General features: G+C 37.4%; 1 protein-coding gene across 1 annotated transcript; it reads right to left on the reverse strand.

Annotated features, from left to right (window-relative positions):
• Nucleotides 1–6,182: 6,182 nt before the first annotated feature.
• Nucleotides 6,183–7,088, reverse strand: LOC145986984 (zinc finger BED domain-containing protein 4-like). The gene has a single exon (XM_083121446.1). It carries the CDS (start codon nucleotides 7,086–7,088, stop codon nucleotides 6,183–6,185), a length of 906 nt encoding a protein of 301 aa, XP_082977572.1.
• Nucleotides 7,089–25,046: the final 17,958 nt, after the last annotated feature.

Raw genomic sequence — 25,046 nt, forward strand, 5'->3', positions numbered from 1 at the left:
GGGGGTCAAGGGGTGGTCGATCCCTGTCACTCGGTCAGACACTACACCTTCTCAACGGCGTTTGTGAAATATCGAATAATAAGGATTTTTACATCTAAGAATATCGCAATGGACATTTCCACTTTGACATGAAAAATGTTTTAAATCCATTCATTTGACAGATAATGACACAAACATGAGATGAGCAAAATATCTCGGCGATATTTGTTTTGGTTCTCGAGAAACACGCCTTCAAACACCGCTGAAATTCACCTCCTACGTCATGGATTTAAAAAGGTCCTCTCCACATTCAGGAGGTCCTCTGACGTCATCACTTATAAAAGCGGGCAGGCATGTCTTGTGCTCGTCCCGTCAACTTAGCATGAGCCGCGGAAGCGACAGCAAGGTCACTTGTTACTGTATGAAACAAGTATGTTATAACTTCCAGTCCAAAAATCTGTGCTCCATTTCTTGGAGATGAATTATGCCCTAGCAGCATAGCAGTATTTACTATAATTCAGCCACTCGGTAGAGGGTTTTCCCATTAGGGTGACAAAGCAAAACTTGTAACAGTCAATGGCTGAACACATGAACAGCCTTGTTCATTGCGAATACATTGGTTGCTTCTGACTGGCAAGAACTTAATGTTATAGGAATGCGTTAAAACGAGGAGTCAATATATATATATATATATATATATATATATATATATATATATTAAGAAAGTTTTGTTATGCATTTATAATGATAAGCCTTTGCATACGTTGTTAATTCTATATTTTTCGAGACTTTAGACGAGAACGAGAATTGCCCTCCCAAACCGAGACGGATGTTTATAAATCGAGACGAGACTGTCAATGGGACATTTACAAATAAACACGAGACAGACATTTACAACTCTCAACGAGAACGAGACCAAGGCTGCCATGTCTCGTCTCGATAGGATCCTTAGTGGTGAAGTTGTGAACCAACCAATTAATGCGTTCGGGGTAACGAGATGAGGCGGTTTTTTTCGCAATACAAAATTCAAAATATATCGTACCATTTCAGTATGCGATATTGTTATGCACATGGGCGTATATATAGTTCACGTGGGGGGGAGGGGTTACGGATGGATCAACTTTTGGTATGATTAGGGTTGCTTTATTTCGTAAGTGAAAATCCAGGACACTGCTGGCCGGAAGCTTGTTGTGGAGCAGGGGGTGCTGGACCCGACAAAGTTGTGTGTATGTAGTCACGAAGTCACGCTAGTATTGATACTTTTCTGTTCATCTTGGGTCACTGCGTTTTTAAAAATAAATATCTTTAAGATGACTCGAGGGGGGGGGGGAAATAAATGATTTGACAGTCTCAATGCATTTTCTTATCGCAGAAATTCCGAAACTATCAGGAAATTGCAAACTGTCGTTCCCCATCTGGTGCGTGGAATTACGTAATTTTCTTCCCATCCGTATCCCGTCTTACGTCTCTAATTTAAAAGAATAAAATAAGTCTGAAGAAATTTTTATGAACAAGCGGATGAAGAGGTAACTCTGGTAATTTTACTGAACCAAAGGGGGGTGGACCCGTTGAACCCCCCCTTAAATACGCCCTTGGTTATACACATTATTTCCTTGTAATAATTATACATAAAGTAAGTATTAATATGTACTGTGTAACTGATGTAATCATCTCAGTGTATTTTCTCTTAATTTCCCAATAATATTTGATCATAACTTGCGCAACAGAAATGAAACACAAACTGAAATTGCTTTATGGAAAATAAAGTAAAATAGGCTTTATAAATAAAGTGAAGAATGTAAAAATTCTTATTTTGCACTACATAGGTTACGGTAAATTTTGATAAATATAAGTTAAAAATATATATATTTTTGAAAGTTTGGTCAGCATCCAATTTTACAAGCAATATTTTTCGCATGACCTGAGAACACACACGCAGCAGAACCCTTTCATTTATCTTGCACGTGAGCAGCAGGGATATTTCATGGAAGAATGATCATTACCAAGCATAGCTTTCCTTTGCACTATCGCTCCTTCTTCTATTATAGAAATCTATACAGATTTGTAAAACTGCTGCACATGTTCGCTCACCGTGGGCTACCCGCAGTAAACTGGACGTACCCATTTACATCTTTTCTGATGCCCGTTTGCCCCAACGTCGATTTACTCTCGAGAGTAAATTCAGAGTTAGCCCACGAATTTGCCAGGGGCTATTCCTCCATGTAGGAAGTGAGGAACTTCCTACAGTTCATTTATACTTGATTCCAGGTCTCTACTTTTTAGGAGTTTAATAATAATGTGCGTTATAAAATTATGAGCGCAATGTAGCTACGTACGTACAATTGAGTACGTTAGCTACTGTCAAGATTTGACTGGCTGGTGCCGCTCCTTCCAGTCGCTGCCCAAAGACGATGGACACATAGGCTTGGCTGTCGCTCGCTGAGGAACATCGGCGGTCATCCTACAGACAGACATATAGGTTCAAACCTTCCTCAGTTTACCATAACATCTTCCTACACTTCAAAAAGCCACGAGTCGCCACTGGAATCGGCGGAACCGATGGATCATTTGGGAATAATGGCTCAATTTTACCATTCGAGATCGGCCAGTGAAAGTGGAGTTAACCCACGCGCAGTGCAGTAATGGCTGCCATTTGCAAGCGGTAATGTATCACTTCAGAATTTTAAAACTAATTTTTAAATGGGAAGTAATAGACAACAGAGTTGTACATACCCACAAAACAATAATTTGTAAGAAATTTCTTGGCAGTCAACATATGCCAATACTCTAGATGTATATATGGAAATCTACTACAAATATCGCTGTAACTGTGCTTGTTCTACTGAAGAATCGATTTCACATACTATTCTATGTGTTATAAATTTTTCAATTTTTGTATTATCAAACGCATCTTGTAATTTAAAAGATCACACTCGTTCATTATACTAGCGTAATGTTCGATGCCGGTTCTTTAGGTGTATAATTGGACGGGTTAAAGTTACAGTGGTGTAAGTCACTTTGTAAAAAAAAAAATACTTAGACACAGAAACCACATCGCGATAAGTCAATCTGTGAACAGAAAACGTGGAGTACGAGATTCATTCAAATGGCTACAGATGACATTTCAAGTTCTAGTGATAAAGGAAACAGCTGTTGTGTTGATCACCAAAGTGCTGTGAGTCAGACTCTTTGCTTTTTTTATAAAAGTGACTTACACCACTGTAACTTTAACCAGGCCCCTAGCCAGAATTGATCTACAGGGGGGGCTCATGGGTTATCAGGGGGCTTTGTAAATCAAGTCCATTTTTCAAAAGTTTAACAGTGTTAAATGAAGGTAAATTTTATGTGTGGGGGGAGGGGGTTCATTAAGTTACATAAAGTTTAGAAGTGTAACACAAATACTACATTTTTCTGTATCTTTTAAATTATCACTGGAAGTGTTAATTGACTGCTACTGAAACCATCCCTTACTACACACTCCATACTACGTTTGAGGATACAGATATTTATATTACACAGGAAAAGGTGGACAATATCCCATCATAGTGTCTACCGTACATTCCACTCCTCGCCCGAAACAATAAAACTCCCCTTCGTTCCCAAAATCTGGGAGCTGTTAACCTATGACGCAGATGCGGAGGGAAATTGCATAACGACATCAAAGTCATAGATTTCTGTCTAAATGGAAGGTCGCAACAGGGGCAACGAAGGTACAGATAAAGAAGCTCCCTGTGAGGAAACTTTCTGAAGTCTAGAGAAGAAAAATCTCCTAAATACTTGCCGCTAATTAAGACTTCTTATAAATAAGATGAATGAATGAAATAGCTGCTGTTCATGCTCCCTGAATTTATTCTTCACCAAAGTTGTGAGCAAAATAATATCTGCTGTCTACATTTTCACTTTTCACTGCAAACAAATTACACAAAATAGTTTTACCTAATGTCAAGGGGGCTGACGGTAGTTCCACCCCCCCCCCCCGGCCCCTGCCTGGCTACGGGCCTGACTTTAACCCGTCCAATTATGTCTGTATTCAGTGGCATGCCCAGGATTTTCTAAAGGGAGGGGTTATGTATACTTTTTTTAGTAGTCGGTCCTCATTTTGCCGTTTCTTCAACATTTTACTTCCTTTTTTTAGGATTCCTGGACCAAAGGGTGGGGGGTTATGTCCCCACAAAACCCCCTTGGGCACGCCACTGTTTGTATTGCTCTGTTATGCAGAATGTGCTCAGCAAACATCTACCAAAGTATATATATTTAGTAACACACCAGAGTTTCGCGACTCCAGTGGCGGATCCAGAATTCACAGTTGTGAAGGGCGAATTTCATTCAGGCATCTCACCTCACCGACAATAAATTCGAACATACAATTGCACTGTTTTATGTAAACAATATATAGTACTGTAAACAGGAAACTAACCGAAATAGCTGGTTATTATTGTATGCAGTTATCATTATTCCTCTGCCACAGTAAACTGAAAGATCAGATATGAGGAGTAAAATGAATAAATAAAGAAAACAAAAAGGTATTTCCTAAATAGATCTCGGATTCGATCCCCTTTTGAGGCATATTGCACAACGGTTCGGACTCAAATTTAAACTGTAGGTCATGAACAGGACCTACAGTTCCTGTTCATGAGCATAAAGTGGACTTAAACGAAACTCTAAAAATATTATCGAGTCTTTTTGTTTGCGTTTGCTGACCGGTAGGACCCTGATTGTCTCCCTGGAATGGATGTGTGTTACTAAACATTTTCGTCCAAGACGTTTACAAGAGAATCTTTTTCTATGTCAATTATAACATTATGCAGAATGCGAATTGCTTTAACAATATGAACAGCATGCTGTACACTAGTTTCAATTGGTTTCAATAGGATCCTAAATTTCGCAGAACTTATGCCGAAAGCACACTCCACTGTCATTCGAGCATGCGATAAACGATAATTGAAATATGACGCGGCTGCATTATTTGAACTCTTCTTTTAGAATATGGTCTCATAAGATATGTTCGTAATGGAAATGCTTCGTCTCCTACAAACACAAATGGGCCTTTTTGATGGAAGTTGGACAGCTGCAAATCTTTTGGTAAGAAACCATTTTCGACATTTTGATAAAGTGCTGAGTTAGAATATACACCAGCATCACTTTCTTTGCCATATGCACCCACATCGATCATTAAAAATCTGTACCTTGCATCAACAACGGCCAAAAGCACCGAACTGGAAGCCATGTTCGTCGCAACTGCTCATCACAATCGCACGCAGTAACGTTGGACACTCCCGGCGTTCACGCACATATCTGCGGTGCGGCGCTCGCATCACACCGCACGCACCACGCTGCCCGTATCCACGTTGGACATAGCTAACTTTGTTTGCCCTTCCCTACAAAAAAATACAGCGGACGTCCATGTTTAATCTTATCGTCACAGTTAACCTAGCAGTACAAAAACGCAACGTAAAATAACCAACCAATCCAACAAAAGGCGAAGAATTTGGAAAACCTTTGTAACACACACATCAAACAAATACATTTAAATGTACATTTATATTTTATTGACATCATAAATTTTATACAAGAAATTCTTACCTAATAAACATAATTATATATCACTGCAAACTTATGCAAAAGAAAGAACAGTTCATTTATGCAAGTATCACTTTACTAATGCACCTCAAATATGAAAACTATCCAGAACTATACCCTTTAAGATAGAACCTGATTTTCCTTATTAAGATAACATCTATCAGTAATCAGTATTACACAGCAGCATTCACTTCTCACAAATTTTCCTTAAGAAATAAAATTTGGTATACTCTTTTTCCTACAAGGCGGTTTCGTGTCTCTGTCAGCACTTGTCCAGCTTTCGAAAATACCCTCTCACAAGGGACGGAAGACCCAACAACACGGTTTTTTTTCGCCAATTGGAAAAGCGTTGGATACACTTCACGCCTTTCCAACCACCAAGTGAGAGGATTCCCTGCCCTCGGAAGTAGTGGTTCCTCGAGGAATTTTTGTACTTCTACGATACCAGCTGCTGTTGGGTTTGGGTTTCTCACTAGCGAAATTACGCTTTTGTCGAAGTCTTCCCAGATGCTTGAATTTTGTTCTTGTGAGGAAGAAACTACAGGTACTGGTGCCACATCTTCAGCTTGCTTATATTTCTCACGCACTTGGGAAATTATGGACTGCTTAGCTCTTTTGAAATTCTACTGGTCTGTAAAACCATGGCGTTTAAATCTGGGGTCAAGCAGTGTTGCTTCTGAAAATACTTTGTTTTCTTCAATGGACCTGAAGCGCTTATTTAAAGCATCCAGCAGATTGGTTGCCATGTCTTTCACTAGGGTTAGCACGTCAGGCTGATTAATAAATCTAGAACACCACTTTTTCAATGCCTGACTTAAAAGTATGATTTTTGAAGCACTAACTTGTTTATCACTGCTGACTTCTTGGGTGCAATCTTTGAAAACCTTCAATAGTTCGCACACCTGACTTATCACGGTAATGTCCTCATTTGTGATATTTTGTAGATTAGGATAGTTTATCGCTATAGTTGACATCACCGAGTTCTTGATTTCTAGGATGCGTTGTAGCATATCGTAAGTCGAGTTCCATCTTGTAATCACGTCTTGCTTTAGGGTGAGAACTGGCTCTCCTAATTGCTCCTGCAATGCCTTTAGTTTGTTACTGGCCTGGGGACTTCTTCTAAAAAACTCAACCACATTCTTGACTTTCGTTTGAAGTTCTTTAATGCTTTGTAAGCCATGTTGAACGATGAGGTTTAGATTGTGCGCAAAACATGGTACATGTTTCCATTCTGTCAGTCTTACTGCAACAACAATATTAGCTGCATTGTCACTAACAACAGCCACAACCTTCCCTTCAATACCCCACTCGCGAGTAACTCGTTTAAGTTCTTCAGCTAAATTTACAGCAGTGTGGCTCTTTTCATACTTAAAACATTCCAGGAGAGCAGATTTCAGTTCCATCGAACTATTTATATAGTGGGCTGTGACAGACAGATAACTTTCATTAGCAGTAGAAGTCCAACCGTCTGTCGTAATGGTTACCGTCTCTGCAGCTTCCAGGTCATTTTTCACTTTCTCCTTCGACATGGTGTGTAATTGGGATAAGAGCACATTGGATAAAGTTTTACGAGTTGGTAATGTGTAAGTATTATTTAGTTTTTGTACAATTTTTTGAAAATGAGGACTCTCAACAGTAGTGTAATTTGACCTACAACCAGGACCACTTACAAGTGTACAAATGATGAGCTCATATAATTAAACAGCCCGATTTGCCCACACTTAAAATTATGCCAAGATGCCCTTATTCCCCAATTCTTCAAGTGTAATATGCTCTTAATTCTAAGAATTTTGAATCCTAGTGTACAAATGATGACCCCCCTCAGATTGATTTTCCTACACTTACAAAAGGCACTTCTGTGAGATTGTTGTCCATAAATTTGTTAAAAATATGCCCCTCTTGATATTTTTAACAAATTTATGGACAACAATCTCACAGAAGTGCCTTTTGTAAGTATAGGAAAATCAATCTGAGGGGGGTCATCATTTGTACACTAGGATTCAAAATTCTTAGAATTAAGAGCATATTACACTTGAAGAATTGGGGAATAAGGGCATCTTGGCATAATTTTAAGTGTGGGCAAATCGGGCTGTTTAATTATATGAGCTCATCATTTGTACACACTTAAAATAATGCCAAGATGCCCTTATTCCCCAATTCTTCAAGTGTAATATGCTCTTAATTCTAAGAATTTTGAATCCTAGTGTACAAATGATGACCCCCCTCAGATTGATTTTCCTACACTTACAAAAGGCACTTCTGTGAGATTGTTGTCCATAAATTTGTTAAAAATATGCCCATCTTGATATTTTTTTTGCCCACACCTAAAACTAAGCTAAGATACACCCACACCCACCCACACCCACCCACACCCACCCACACCCACACACACACACACACATATTTACTTCCGGTTCACTTCCGGTTCACTTCCGGTCCACTTCCGGTTTGCCTACTTCCGGTCCACTTGTGGCCTATTTCTGGTTTATTTATATTGCATCATGTTTTGCAACAAATTATTACCCAATATTAAGCAACAAATTATTAGACATGTGTTGTTTTCTGATTTGTTGGTTATGACATAATGTGTTGATGTGTTATATTCTGATTGGCTTATTGTTTCAGATGTTTTCAATGCGGTCCGTGCTTAGGGTATATAAAGAGATTTTGCATTGCATATCAGCCAGTATTGTGAGAGTGGCTGAGGAGAACAGATGTGTTGTTACAATGCTTCTCATACTTACAGGCCTGTTTGGTTTAATTCTTATTATTCATATTAAATATATTTCTGGTATATTGAACAAAAAGGGCTTATATTTTGTATAAAAAATCTGATATTTGTTGCATCCAGCTTGTTTTGTTGTAATCCACTCATATTTAGGGTCAGGCTTATATTTGTCCCAGCCTGTTGTACAAAAATCAATACATAACACAGCGCTAGGTCATTGCCTTTCTAGGACATGCATGTCTGTGCAGGCATTTGCGGAAGGTCAGTGTAGATCAATATTTATTCTCTTTTTCTACTTGTAGGCTATTGGCTTTACAACCTGTCATAATAAGCATAGAGTTTTGGTTTAAAACCCAAAAAAATTTATATAATAAACCGAGGATAAAAATTAATAATATTAACATATTAAATATACACAAGAAATAAACAAAGCACACAGCTGAACAAAATATATATATATATATATATATATATATATATATATATATATATATATTAAGTACAAAATTTTGAATTGAACCCCAGGAAATCTTATATAATAAACCAACAACAAAAAATGCCAAATCAAAAATATTGCAATCAGTGTAATAAAAATATATCCAGCCCCAATTGGGCCAGACACCAAAAGAATTGTAACCCAGGCAAATTCAGAACTCCCACTAAAATATGTTCTAAATGCAATAAAATATTTAGCAAGGCATATTTCAATAGACATGTGGGTTCTTGTTCTGTACAGTCATCAACATTGCCCCCTCAACCATCTACATCTGGTCTGAAAAGAAAGCATGAAACACCTCTTAATGCTGGACCGGCAAAGCAGCCACGCTATGAACCCATCCATAGCAGTTTTAACGGCCAATTAAGGGATCACCGTTTTGTATCAGAGCCAAAATGTGACATTAAGAATTTTTTGAAGAGTATAAATCCAGATGTGCAGGCAATTCTAAATGCACAAAATGGGTCTTATAAGCTGTCCCTCAAATTGTTTACACAATATAAGAAGCCAAATGGCACAAAATTTACACAGCCCCACATAACAGAAACTGTACCTGTATACTCAAATCCAAATTCAGACAAAATAATAAGCAGTTTGATAGATCAATTGAATATTAAACACTCTGAATTTGCAGCAAAAGAGTCTGGATGGAGCCTATGCGGATCTCCACACAAGTTATATGTTAATATTTCTGAATTCAACCCATTACAAGGTTCCACTTATGTGCCATTACCTGCCAATATCAAAAACAAAACAGCCGTGGTTAATATAAGAAATAATGACGAGAAATGCTTTTTGTGGTGTACTTTAGCTGCTTTGTATCCAGTTTCAAGGCATCCTGAGCGAGTAAGTTATTATAAACAACAGAAAATGATTTTGACGAGGCAATGGAGGGTTTAGAATATCCAATGTCTGTTCAGAATATTGATAAATTTGAATAAAAAGGCCAGGGATATTAATGGTAAACAATTATCTATTAATGTATTTATTTGTTCCACTGGCCGTGACAATTGCTTGATAGATCCTCTCAGAATCAGTACACTTGATGATGAATCTGCAATTCCGATTGATCTGCTCTTAATTAAAGGGGATGGCACAAATCATTACACTCTGATACATAATCTTGAAGCTTTAGTCAGAAAACAATTAGACAAATCTAAGACAATATTCAAGTTGTGCAGAAGATGTTTAATTGTATTTGATGGTAGAAAAATGGTGAATGGTGTTTGTGAAAAGAATGCAGAAATTGCTAAAAACAAGTTAATTGAGCATCTGAAATACTGTGGCAACCATAAACCTGTTCATATGCTTATGCCTAACCCAAATGAAAAAGCCAAATTCAAAAAATTTGAAGCCTTGTTGGAACACCCAGCATATATAGTCTGTGATTTTGAATCAAATCTCAAACCTCTTGCATTCTGCAGCCCAGACCCTGAGGAATCTTCAATTACATCATATCAATTACATGAACCTTCCAGCTTTTATTATGTGGTTGTACAGGATGGGGTTGTTAGTAAAGAAGATTTATACATGGGAGCAGATGCCATCAAAGAATTTGCACATAGAATAGAAAATGAGTGCCATGACATAGCATCTAATATCTTATTAAAATCAAAACCCATGTTGCCATTAACAGAGAAACAGATTGAAGATTTCAACAATGCAGAAAAATGCCCGGTATGTGATTCTGAATTTTCAGATGCAAATATCAAGCTTCATCACGATTCTCATACAGATGGTAAATTCTTAATGGCCCTGTGTAATATCTGCAATATTCAGATCCAGAGACCAAAATTTGTCCCCATATTTTGCCATGGAGCATCCAATTATGATTTTCATCATTTGATCAGGTACGAGGGGTTTGACAAGCAGAATTTAAATATTTTAGCTGAAAATGATGAGAAATATATTGCCATTAACAAAATAATTAAAGTTAATGGTGTTCCTATTCACTTAAGATTTCTTGATTCCTACAGAATTTTATCGGCTAGCCTGGCTACACTGGCCACTCAATTATCTGATGATCAATTCAAAATCACATGTGCTTTGTTTCCAAATCAGGACCTGAAATTAATTAGGCGGAAGGGTGTATATCCATATGATTATGTTACAGATTTTTCTAAATTTGATGAGTGTTCTCTGCCACCACAACAAGAGTTTTACAGCAAAATCAGAGGATCTGGAATCACTGATGAAGATTATCACCATGCCCAATTGATGTGGAACAATTTAAAATGCCAGACATTTGGTGATTATGACAGGGCATATTTAAAACTTGATGTGACCCTCTTAGCTGATATATTGCAGGCATTCAGAAAATCTTCCATGCAAAATTATAAGCTGGATCCAATGTATTTTTACAGTGCTCCGGGCCTAGCATGGTCTTCAATGTTTTTGAACACTAAAATGCAATTGGATCTGATCCAAGATCAAGATATGTATCTGTTTATGGAACAATGTATAAGAGGAGGCATGGTGCAATGTTCTCAGAGATATGCCAGGAACAAATATATTCCTGATTATGATCCAGCATTGCCATCAAATTATATACTGTATGTAGATGCAAACAGCCTCTATGGTTATGCCATGATGGATAAATTGCCATATGCAGGGCTTGAGTGGGTTGAAAATTTCAATATTGAAGACCTTAAGGATTTTGATGACAGTAACTATGGCCTCTTCTTAGAGGTTGATCTGACAATTCCAGATAATTTACACAATAACTTTTCTGATCTGCCCCCAATTCCTGAGGTTAAGTGTTCACCTGGCTCTAAACACAAGAAATTGATGATGACTCTAGAGCCGAAACAGGATTATGTCATATATTACAAAAACCCCCAGTTCCTGATGCATCATGGTGTTCAAGTGACCAAAGTTGGAAAAGTTTTGAGGTTCAGGCACTCAAGATGGTTGAAACCATATATTGATACAAACACAGAGCTTCGAACATCTGCAATGAGCCAATTTGATAAGACCTTGTTTAAATTGATGGTAAATTCAGTGTATGGCAAAACAATTGAAAATGTCAGAAAACACATTGATGTTAAAATAATTACTGACCCCAGCCGGAGCAAAAAATTGATTGCAAAGCCCAACTTCAATTACAGAAGAATTTATGATGAAAATATGGCACTTTTCAACATGAAAAAAACAAAGATTAAGTTTGATAAACCTATTTATGTAGGGGCTGTGATATTGGAATTGGCCAAATTACACATGTTAAAATTGTATTATAATGTGTTGAAACCTTTTTATGGTGATTGTGTAAAATTGATGTACATGGACACAGATAGTTTTGTTCTTGATATTCAAACAGAAGATGTTTATAAAGATATGTCACAGCCTGCATTGCTTGAATATTTTGATACCAGTGAACATACAAGGATTCAACCGCACAACAAAAAAGTGCCTGGCAAGTTAAAAGATGAGACAGTTGGTGATGTTATTGTGGCATTTGCTGGGTTAAGGGCCAAGATGTACAGTTTTGAAACATGTAGTGGTGTTGTTGCCAAAAAGGCCAAGGGCATTGGCAGAGTAACTGTGGACAAAGAGCTTGAATTTGAAGATTACAAAAATTGTCTCAAATCATGTAGCACAATCAGAACATCAGAATCCAGAATTCAGAGTGTGGATCACTTGTTGACTAGCAATATTGTAAGAAAAGTGGCTCTGGACCCACATGATGATAAGAGATGTATTTTATCATGTGGCATACATACTCTACCATGGGGGCATTGTGATTTGAAAAGTGGCAATCAATACCCAATTACAGAGCATGATTTGAAATAAATAAACATGCCTATGAACTTATTTGGGTTCAAAAAACAGGCTATTATGGAGCTGCCAACACCACAACCCTCTTCTGATATGATATCTAAACTGAGTGCTTTGTTAATTATTCATCTGAACAGCATACTTACAGATGTTGATGATGAAACAGGTAAAATATTGTACATATTTAACAATAATTTAAATCATTACCAATTACCTGTAGGTGGTCAATTGCAATTTATTACAACCCCTGAGGGTAATGTCAAGATTTCAGTAGGGAGAAATATTTATAGAATTAAGCACTCAAACATGATTTCTGGCACTGTATATACTGTTTCTGCTGGTGACTGCTTATATATTGAGGTCCCGGGGTCATATGACAAGCTTATACCTTTTTTTATAGAATTAAGAATCAGATATTCAATAATAAATAACCACTAAAACAAAAATGCCTAATGATATATTTGGCCATACAAGGCATGAAGATCACAGTGATGAGATTCTGATGCTTGATGTCAGAGTCAAGAAATTGAGAAGTGATTTACAAGCTTTACAAACCACACTCAATGCCAGTCTTCAATTAGAAATTACAAATTTGCAATCACAATGCATGGACCCTCTTCTTAAAATTGATTCTGAACTTAAAGTGCTGCTTCAGAAATATACTGATTTGGCCACATTGGATAATTTTCAAAGTTTAGAAGAAGCTGTAGCAGCTCTTCAAGCCAAATTTAAGACCCAGGCCACCAACTCTGAGCAATTGAAACAACAATTAGAGGAACAGATAAATAATGTCCAGACACAGCTCCAAACAATTGTCAAAAGCATAAAATCACAAGAAGATTTGATCTAGTGATTTCCACTCTAAAGGAACAGATTCAATCATTACAGATACCTAATCTGGACCCTCTGAACAATGCCATAGCCGAGGTTAAAGAAAAAATTGAGACACTTGAAAATTTTATGAACAACTTGCCATCTTCTGATGCTTTGAGTGCAATAACTCGGAGTGTTGCCAACATTAAGCTGCAACTTGAAACATATGAAGATTTTGGAAAAATTCAAAGTACCATAACCCATCTTGAGGGTACAATAGCAGCAGTGCAAAGTGATTTGACAAATGTACAAGAATCTCTAGAATCCCGCCTGCCCGGTATTGTAGACACACTTGTCAGTGTCCAGGAACAGATCACAAAGCTTGAAAACCTCAACACTGAATCTGAGCTATCTCATTTTCATCACTTGATTGATGATATCCAAACAAAGCTTGAAATTTTACAACAATCAACACCCACTCAGGCAGATATAGCCCTGCTCCAAAATGCTATGCAAAATGTGGCTGATGCTTCTGAATTAAACAATGTGAAATTGGCACTTGAATCTTTGCAAAATACTGTGTCAAATCTGCCTACATCACAGGAACTTAAAAATATTAAGAGAGCTGTGAATCGCATATTGAAATCAGAAGATATCAAGAATATCCAGACAGAGATCAAACAACTCACTCAGACAGTGGCCACTCTACCAACTAATCAACATATTAATGAACTGCATGCCCTGTTTGAGGATATCAGAAGACAGGTCCATGATCTTACTGCTCAAAATTCAAAATTGGCAGTTATTGAAAATTTGCAACAAATTGTAGCTAATATCAAGCAACAGCTAGGGACCATGGAATCCAATCAAGCAAATGCTCTGTCTGTTTTTGCCACCCAGCTTCAAGAGATTGTGCAACAATACAAGAAACTTATTGTGGACATAAAAATCAAGCCAGGCCATGATGATGTTGTTAGAACCATCAATGAGCACCTTGAATCTGTAACAAGCAGATTGCTTACAGCAGAAAAAGAAATAACAGGCATAATCGATAATCCAAAACATACAGTAATTCTTGAATTGTACAGTATCCCCAACAAAGAATATGATTCACCATTTACACCAGGTGGCAAAATATATATGCTGTCCCCTGCACAATTTTATTACCAATTTTTTGTTGGGGGCACACTGAGACCAATCAAGATCAAATATTGGCTTCAACCACAGGCACACCACTACCCCACCTTATCAATAACAAATGCTGATAACAAAGTAAAAATCACCAGTGTAGAGTTAGAGGATTTTACAGATCCCAATACATTAGAAACAGCCTATGTTGAAGATGATGGCTCTCTGGAATTTAAAATACAAATAGGGGACAAATTATATTTAGAAAATCCTGTAGTATCAGCTGCTGAACACCCCATAGTTGCAATATTCTTGTTTTCATATTATGTCTAGACAAATTATTGTTGATGAATTACACAGACAAGCCAGACATAATTATAAGAGACTGCCAGTAGTCACAAAAGGCATAGATGATTTATGGCAGAGCGACTTGATTGAGATGGCAAGTGGACAGTTGAAAAACTTAGACAAAATCAACAAGGGCTACAAGTATCTACTCACTGTCATAGACACATTTTCAAAATTTGCTTGGGCTGTGCCACTCAAATCCAAGACTGGAAAATGTGTTACAGAAGCCATCAGGACAATCATCAATCAGAGTGGAAGATCACCGCGCTATTTGCAAACAGATAATGGCAAAGAATTTTATAATTCTGTGTTCCAACAATTTATTAAAAGCCAGTCAATAAAACATTATTCGAGTTACAGTGATCTCAAAGCCTCAATTGTAGAGAGATTCAACAAAACCCTAAAAAATCTTATGTATAAACAATTTACACTTCAAGGTAATTATAAATGGCTTAATATTCTTCCAGAACTTCTACATAAATATAACAACTCGGTCCATTCCACAATCAACATGAAACCCTCTGAAGTAACTTCATCTGATGAGCAAAAATTGATCAGGACTGTTTATTATCCTAGATACCAGCCAACAACAAGAAAGGCCAAATACAGGGTGGGTGATCAAGTAAGAATCAGCAAATATAAGCACTTATTCAAAAGAGGCTTTACAAGAAACTGGAGCACTGAATTCTTTTCAGTGGTTCAAATTAAACCTGGGACCCTTAACACATATATAATAAAAGATCACCGAGGAGAAATTCTCAAAGGCAGATTCTATGAAGAAGAACTCAGCAAAACTAAACAGCCTGACACATATCTCATAGAAAAAATCATCCGCAGAAAAGGCAACAAGTTATTTGTCAAATGGCTAGGACTTCCAGAACACAGCTGGATCGATGCAGACAAAGTGATAATATGAGCACCTGGGATGTTATAAAAAGGCTGCCAGAACCTGAACAGCAGATTAAGAGAAATGGCAAGTTGCTGCCTGAAAATATTAGATGTCTTATTGTTGGGCCATCGGCTTGTGGTAAAACTACACTAATGGTTGATAATTTTTTATTGGCACCCAACTGGTTAGACTGGAAAAACAGGCACTTGTATATCTTCTCTAAGAGCTTGGAACAATTAAAATATCAGCAGCTGATGAAACTATATGATGGATTGGATATATCCACTTTTGAACCAGATGTTAAGCCACTTCATGAATGTCTCGATAATTCTGTTGTTGTGTTTGATGACATTATACTGGATAATCAAAACAAGGTTAGAAATTTCTTTACACAGGGCCGACACAAAAACATTGATTGCTTCTACCTTGCACAGACTTTTTCAAAAATACCCAAGCAGCTGATCCGAGACAACAGCAATTTTATATGTGTGTTTCATCAAGATCATACCAACCTCAAACACATACATGATGAATATGTAGGTGGGGACTTGAGCTACAATGATTTTTCCAAGTTTTGCAGTAGGTGCTGGAACCAAGACAGTTATGGGTTTGTCACAATTGATATGACAAGAAAACCCAATAGTGGCAAATACAGAAATAAAATCAACAATTTTCTAGACATTGAAACATATATAAATAACCATGAAAAGGCCAATCATTAATGATCTTAAATTAAGAGATTATCTTGTAAAAAGATTTAAGGGATGGAAATCACAGAACCGAGGAATTTATGAACAACACAAACAAACAGAACAGCCTATAATTGATGCTATTAGTGAATTAGGTAAAAATATCAAAACTGTTACAGAGCAAAATCAAAATTTGATCACAGAGCTTGTACCTGTAGCTGCAAGGAACATATTAGATTATCCAATCACCCCACTTTCTAGTATTCATACACCTAGTCCTATTGCTCCTCGAAGAATTGAAGCTACTCTGGATCCTATTGAATTGGGTCTTCTTGCTCAAAAATATTTAAGCACACCTAAAGACAACAAAGATGAGGTCTTTGGCTTATATGCTGACACAGAGCGTGATGGTAGCATCATACATAGAATTGGCAATTTTAGAGTAACATTTATGGGAGATGATATAATTGTATATTCAGAATCTCATCTTGGAGATAGAGGTGCTTTTGTTAAGTATCTCGGAACACCTGGATTGTGGGAACTGATGACTAGGAAAAGGCCTGGCAGCTATACAGATCAAGATTATGAACATTACAAAGAAATATTAATAAAATCAGATGCTCTATACCAGAACAATGATCCCACACAAAAAAGAGTCAAGTCTAGCAGTGGAGCAAAATATAACAACTTAATCAAGCCCATATGGTCACAGATCAAGACAGGTAGTGGAATCAAACAATACAACACCCTGCCTAAAGAATTTGTGTGGGTTGATGATGTCAGGAAACTTGTGGATAGGTTATTGGTGATAGCTGGGGAGGAAAATGCTGGCAACCACAATTTTTACAATGAAAAGGTTGGAATTATGGACATGATAAGCACCAAATTGTCTAATTTTATAGTGAATGACACTAAGGGGATTGGATATCTTATAAAAATTATTAATACTCTACCACCTAAATTTTGGAATATTTCTGAGGGCCGGGGGTTGGTTAATGACATTATAAACAAGCTGCCATTTGAACTACATATTCCAGGCTATCAGTATTGTGGTCCCGGTACAAAATTGGACCATAGATTAAACAGAGGTGATCCTGGTGTTAATCCCCTAGATGCTGCTTGTAGAGACCATGACATAGCATACAACACACATTCTGATCTTGACAAGAGACATGTTGCAGACAAGAAATTAGAAGAGGCTGCATTTGGTAGATTTGTAAGCAAAGATGCTTCTTTGAGTGAAAAAATAGCAGCATTGGGAACCACCATAGCTATGAACACCAAACAAAAACTGGGGTGGGGGCTGTGAATATGTATATAATAAACCTAGAATGAAGGCCAAGGGTGTTATGTATCAAATACCTTATGCAGGTCTTAAATCTCTTAAAACTATTGATAGTCTTTTAACCAAAAAGCAGCGCAAGAAAAAAAGCTCTTGTATTGCCAAGGGCCATGGTATGAAATTGTTGCTTAGTACCCCCCAATTAAAAAAATTACAACAATCTAGAAAAAAATCACATGTGGGGGTTTCATATTTACTATCCCGGCCATCTTAGCAGCACTTGGGGCTGTTGGGAGCTTGGCTGGGGGATCAGCTGCCATAGCAAAAACAGTAATAGATGCCAAAAAGAATAAGGCAGAATTAGATGAATTGAAGCGCCATAACCTGGCCATGGAGAAACAAGGCAAAGGTGTTAAGAGAGCCATGAATAAGTTTAAAAAAAAAACAAGAGCCGCTTACAAACCAAGATATTGAAGCTTTAATCAAGCCACTGGGCATCAAAAATTTTAGAGGAGTGTACATGTCTGATTCTTTACCAGAACAACCACTCAACAAAGAGTGTGGCATAGTTAATTTGGATAAGTACAAAAATCAGGGCACTCACTGGATCTGTTATCTTAAATATTTAAAAGATGAGGCATTTGTGTTTGATTCATTTGGAGGTGTTCCACCTGAAAATTTAATAAAATATCTAAAATCAGCTAATCTTTATTACAATAATGCCTGTGTTCAAAACTTCAAAGATGTTAATTGTGGACATTTGTGTTTATCCGTTCTTAGATATATGTCTCAAATAAATAAACCATCAATTGAAAATTTTCAAAAAGCCTTGTGGTATCTGAAACATTATGGGGGTATTCCATCTCACCAGCCAAAATTCAATATTGAAACTCAAATTACATGATGATATAGTGTATCCCAAAACAATAGCTCTCAGAGCATTTTATGGCATGTACTTGATCCCTAATATTACACACCACAATAACAAAATTGCAGTAGGGGATCAAAAAAATGTCATCACTCCAGGGCAGTATAATCTGTCCACTCTAAATGCTCAATTACCCAGAGGTATAGTCTTAACTCAAAATTCTGTCACTCACAGAGTAGAGATTGTATCTGCTACAGAAACAGTGGATCTGGGTACTATAGGAGAGCTGTTAGGCTTTGAGAACAACACAAAACTTGAAGCGGCCATCAAACACACTGCTATTAATATACCTAAATTCTTAGCCATAGAGACTCTAAATATTCACTGTAATGTGGCTGAGGGTATGATCACCAAATCAAATGGCATAGGCACTCACAAACAAACTGGCATCATTGCAACATTCAAACCTAATTCTGAATTTATGGAGCCAATCATCTACACTCCATCCCCAACATTATATTTTCCTGTGTGCCATAATAGAATAGATAATATTGAGTTGATGGTCACTAATGAAAAAGAAGAATTAGTTGATTTTGCTGGAGCCACAACAACTGCAATCATAGAGATTAATATTTAAATAAAAATACATACAAGAAAAAAATGGAAAATATTGAGAGTTATGAGCTACAATCATTCCCTCCAAACAGGAGGACATTTGCAAATTTAAATCAACCCAACACAGAGATTGAGGTTGATCTTGATGTAGGGGATGGCTTTATACACCCCCACAGAGCAGATCTATACATCAAATTTGATGTTGTAAAGCTCGATGGAACAGATTATCCGGCAAATTCAAACATAAGATTGGTAGACAATTTTGTGCCGCATCTGTTCTCTGAAATTGAGATCAGAAAGCATGGTGTTGTATAAACAGAGTGGATTATCCCGGCATTACCTCCACAGCTTTGGCCACACTAAAATTATCCAAAACCGAGGCTTCTTACTACAAAATAGGTGGATTTGAGGCTGGTGATAAAATATTATCCAAGAGCCACACAGTGCTGTTTCCTATGCGCCTGTTGCCAGGATTCTTCTCAGATTACAAAGATATTATGTGGAAGGGTGGTTTAAGAATCACATTTAGAAGAGCTGCAAATGATAATAATGCTTTGATGAGGTACAGCACATTAAACTGTACAGGGGGAGCTTTGCCTAATACCCTACCTGATGAGGGCAAGTGCATTATTAAGACTATGGCGCTAAGAATCCCGGTTGTTGAATATGAAGCCAATTATGCTCTTAAATACAAAGCAGATATAATAAAAAATCCACAGATTCCTTTACAATTTTATACATATCAATGTGTACAGAAGCCTGCAACTGGTACCTATTATGAGTTTGATGCTACAAATTCATTCTCCAGTATACAATATGACATGCCGGATTTTGTGGTGGTACTGTTTCAGACTGGAAGACACAATAATCAGGAAAAAAATTCAAGTAGATTTGATAACTGCAACATCAAGAACATATATCTTAAAAATGGCAGAAATGAGGTATTTCCTAGAGAAAATTATAATTTAGACATTTCCAAGGATGATTTCCTTAAATTATATGAAGCATTTACAGCATACAAAAGGGTCACTACTGGCAATACTGACATGTATTACACACCAGATGAATTCAAAGGACAGAGACCCATGTTTGTCATCAACACTTCAAAAAGGAAACAAGTTGTGGTTAATGACAGGACAAACATTAAAATTATCTGTGAATTCCACGATACACTCCCTGATGACACTATATGTAGTGTTATTCTCATAGGTGAAAAATCATATGTTTATGATGTAAGAAATGAGAGAGTCACAGAGCAATTCTAGAAGAATTACATTGTTTTAGTACTAGATAAACAAGTTGAGCCTGGTGCCCAATTGAACTTAAACCGGAAGTAAATATGTGTGTGTGTGTGTGTGTGTGTGTGTGTGTGTGTGGGTGTGTGTGTGTGTGGGTGTGGGTGGGTGTGGGTGTGGGTGGGTAGGTATGGGTGTGTGTCAATACGTTTGGCCTAGTTTTAGGTGTGGGCAAAAAAAAATATCAAGAGGGGCATATTTTTAACAAATTTATGGACAACAATCTCACAGAAGTGCCTTTTGTAAGTGTAGGAAAATCAATCTGAGGGGGGTCATCATTTGTACACTAGGATTCAAAATTCTTAGAATTAAGAGCATATTACACTTGAAGAATTGGGGAATAAGGGCATCTTGGCATAATTTTAAGTGTGGGCAAATCGGGCGGTTTAATTATATGAGCTCATCATTTGTACACTTGTAAGTGGTCCTGGTTGTAGGTCAAATTACACTACTCTCAACAATCTGAAAAGGCAAGTAATTTTTAACAATAGTTTCGACTAGCAAGAAATCAATTTCGTGTTTCTTTCTATCAGACATAGGCGCACGGAAGTATGATGACTAGGGAACGGAACTTTATGTGCTAAAAAACTCAGAAATATTTATTTTTTATGTGTCATAAATGTTGAAAATATGTGATAAAAACAGGAAAATATGTGACAAAAATAAAAACATTTGGTAACAAAAACAAACTATAACATGCATTTTAAACACCTGAAATTAGTTTCTAAATGATTACCTCTTAGCGAGCTATTTTTTGGAAGAGTTGCAGTGGATCACCATAGTTCTTTCCAAATTCTCCATTGTAAATCTGTGACGATTATCTCTAAAAAGCATCTTATATTGTGAGAAAGATGGCTCCACGTCACAAGAAACAATTCTTGCATATTTGAAGCACGAAATGTCACTAACGCTGAAATTTTCCAAAGCTTCCTCTTCCTCTACTTCACCTCCTTCCAAAACACATGCAATTTGGCACAATGTTTGAAAACCTTGGTTTTTCCCCAAAAATTCTGTACATTTAGACATTTAGATCCAGTGAGTTCTTTCAGTTTCGTTTCTACTATACGGACTTCACCAATGGAAGCTGCCAAAGTGTTCGCGGACGATTCAAGCTTTCATATGGAATTAGAGAGAATGGACAGGTTTGTTGAGATGTATGCCAATTCGACTTTTAAGGAGGGCTCCATCAACAGTTCTTGCAGAATTCTTCTTTGTCGAGATCATTTACAACAGATACAATTTTTTTCAAAGTTCTGGGCATAACATCTGCATCGCGTAACTACAGGTGTAGGGGGAAGGGGAACCTCAGGACATTTTTGTTTAAAAATGTCTATTCTTCTAGGCGACTTGATAAAAACTTTCTTCCCATTTGAAACCAGTTTATCGACATTGGGATAAAGAGCTCTTATCTTTTCACATATTCTATGCAACGCATGCGCCACACATGTAACGTGCACCATTTTGGGGTAGCTAACGGCAAGACCACTGCATGTAAGCTGCAGCATCTGTCAAGAGAAGAACATTGTCAAATTTTATGTCTTCTGGCCAGAATAGCTGCATTGCTTCATTAAAAAGCCTTGCTATCGTTACGTGTAGCCAGCCCCAGCTACTTACAGCTATTTTCTCCCGATAGGATCGTAGGCGAGGTGCCAGAAGTCTGCCAGCGAGCGTTTTCAAAGACAAAACAAACCTACCACTCTCGATATGAAAGAGGTGCGGAGAATAAACATTTTTCCTTGGAGGATTTCGAGGTAGATGAAGTCAACGAGCGATTTTATGTATTTAAAATGAAAATTCGCAAAATATGTATTTACATACGGAAAACTGGAAAATATGTGTTTTTATGTAAAATAAAATTTGCTGTGTTGACATATAAGGCTATGATAAGAATTTTGGCAAAAATGAGGGTCTCTATCTTATCGCAGAAAAAACATTTATTTACCTAAAGTTCCTTTCCCTAATGATGACACGGTGCACTGACTAGATGGGGGGACACTTTTCTTCCTTTCTGGGGGCACTGCTGCAGATTTATTACATTGTGTAGCGGCTTCATCTCTGCTAGCCATTGGTAAATCTTCAGTATCAGCGTAATTAATTTCACTATCCAGGGGGTTCTGTGCAGGTCTCAAACGTTTAATGGATAGAGAAACTGTTGGGTGCACTCTTCTTAAATGCCGGGTCAGATTAAATGTATTTCCTCCTGGGTCGGGTACCCTATTCTACACCCTCGAATTTTGAATTTTTTTTTCTTTCATTATGAAGGTTATGTGATCCTATTTCTGAATAAAAAAACATTGGAGCGCGGAAAGAAGTATTTACGACTCTACAGCCGTTTGAAGTGGCGATTTTGTCGTTTGCAATAGTTCGGACGTATTTTTAACTATGTTCGCCGCGCTTTCTTTTTTCGATGAATTTAGGGGTGAATTGAGTGCTAATGGAACCTAACCTAACAGGCGAAAAATCGAGGGTGTAGAAAAGGGTACCCGAGCCTTCCTCCTTTGAAAGAGATGTTCTTCGCACAGAAGTTACATTTTGCTGAACTGTTAGCTTGTTCGGCAAAAAACACCATATTTCACTTTTCCGCGGTTTAGATTTTGTAGCCATTACTAGATCAAAATCAGCTACGAAGATGTGCGTACACGCAGAAATGTCCAAGCTACAAAACACAAAACTACATTTTATGGAAGGTCGTATACTTTCACTACAAACCCAAACTACTCCTCTCCTTCTGTAATAACGTAACGAATGCAACGAGAGTCATGACGAGCCCTCTCGCTGAAAATATTTACAATGATCCCCCCCCCCCCCTCTTATCGCCAGGCGCTGCACTGCGACAACAATGGGTAGGAATTCATTTCTGGAAAGGAAGACGGGACGGGTGAATATAACTGTCCAAGTTTTCCTTTATTAACGGCACCGCTTTGTTCAGGCTTGCCTTCGACTTTCTGATGAGGACTTTTTGTCCGCTAAGGTTCAATTATCCATTAAAATATATTTTCATTCACCCCCCCCCCCTCACCCACACCCTGAAAGCAGCTCTCGGTCGGTCAGTAAGTACATTGTTTCTTTTAGCTGTTTATGTGCTCTTCCATTCTTACGCGAAGGTGGATTCCTCCCCTCTAATTCCTTTCACCCACTCCAGAAGCAGTCTCCCACATCCCCTCCTCCGCCCAACGAAACAAACTTCGAGCTGTGTTGGTACAAGGTAGATAGAGATTAGGTAAAGCCATCCGAAGATTGCCGATCTTGCACGAACGCGTGACGTCACCAGAGAGGGAGTGAGCTCGGCTCAAGCAGACGGCCCCTAGCATTTATATGGGAGATTCAGAGAGCGAAAGTATATTATTACTTTTAGGAGGGGAAAATTATTAATTGTCATCCTCCAAGATGGTATTGAGGCATCCTTTTAATGATTAGTAACATAATTGAAAACGTGCTACTTTTAAAAGGGGACAAATTACATGTGAAAAAATGTATTTTGAAAATCCATATTCCTGAAACTTTCTGACCGATGCGCTACAAAGAAAGTTGCGTGTTCTCCTTTAGAATTTTCATTTTACAAATCGTAATATAATTTTAACAAAAACGTGACATGCTAAAGAAGAATGAAAGAGTTTTAAAAAATAATTGATTAATTGACTTAGTTTATTTTACTTCATCTTATCTGTCACATATGGCTAATCGCAAAGATGAGGATGCGTGATGATATGATGAAATTGAAGAAAGGAAAGTAGACCCATGCCCGGGCGGGGATTCGAACCTGGGGGCCCTTGGCATCGTAAAGTGTTGTGCTAACCACTTCGCCACGGAGGTCAGCATTACAAGAAAATAAACAGAAAATGACAATCATATGGCATCTACGTTTTAATATGCGAGAAACATTTGCGAGGAGGTTATTGAAGTAACAAATAATTATTACTAGACGTTGTGATGAAAATTATTAATATATCTGAAATATCGAGAGTTGACCTTGCAGTCTCTAAATGTACTTTTAGGGTTACGTAAAACCTTTACTCAAAATTGCTAGTGTAAATTTATAAGCTATTAAAATTTAAAACTTATTCCTGTTCGAAAAAAGAAACTGCCAAGTCAAATTAATATTTCGTATCAATACATATATTTTTCTTTCATGAGGCCAGGACAGTATTTGGAGGAGACTGTGGCTTGGGAAGGCTATAGCCCCGGATCTCGAACTGCAAAGGGGCTTCCAGTGGGAAAACATCGTCCAGAAGAAGGGGCGAAATGATTCTTTTTAAATGGCTCAAGAATACAAAGATATAAGTGGATATTTGACAAGCTTAGTCTAAAACTTACAACTGAAGTCGTACGTGTGTGTGTGGGGGGGGGGGTGGCTACGTGAGGTAACACAGTGGAATATGATTCACAATACTAAAATTAAAATAAATATGTGGGAACAATATAAATCAAAATATGTTGTAGCTAGTGACTGCGCAATAGAAAAGATGGAGGGATAAATCATATTTTCCCGGGGCAATCATGTTTATTATTCCGTTACATACGACACAAAAATGCATATTTTGGCTAAAAGAGCATTCATTCAT

The sequence above is a fragment of the Lepisma saccharinum genome, chromosome 4 (genome assembly GCF_977018435.1).
Source record: "Lepisma saccharinum chromosome 4, izLepSacc3.1, whole genome shotgun sequence".
Classification (NCBI taxonomy): Eukaryota; Metazoa; Arthropoda; class Insecta; order Zygentoma; family Lepismatidae; genus Lepisma; species Lepisma saccharinum.

What these genes read in the sequence shown, in the direction of transcription:
- LOC145986984 (XM_083121446.1), bottom strand. Translation starts at nt 7,088, where the DNA reads ATGTCGAAGGAGAAAGTGAAAAATGACCTGGAAGCTGCAGAGACGGTA.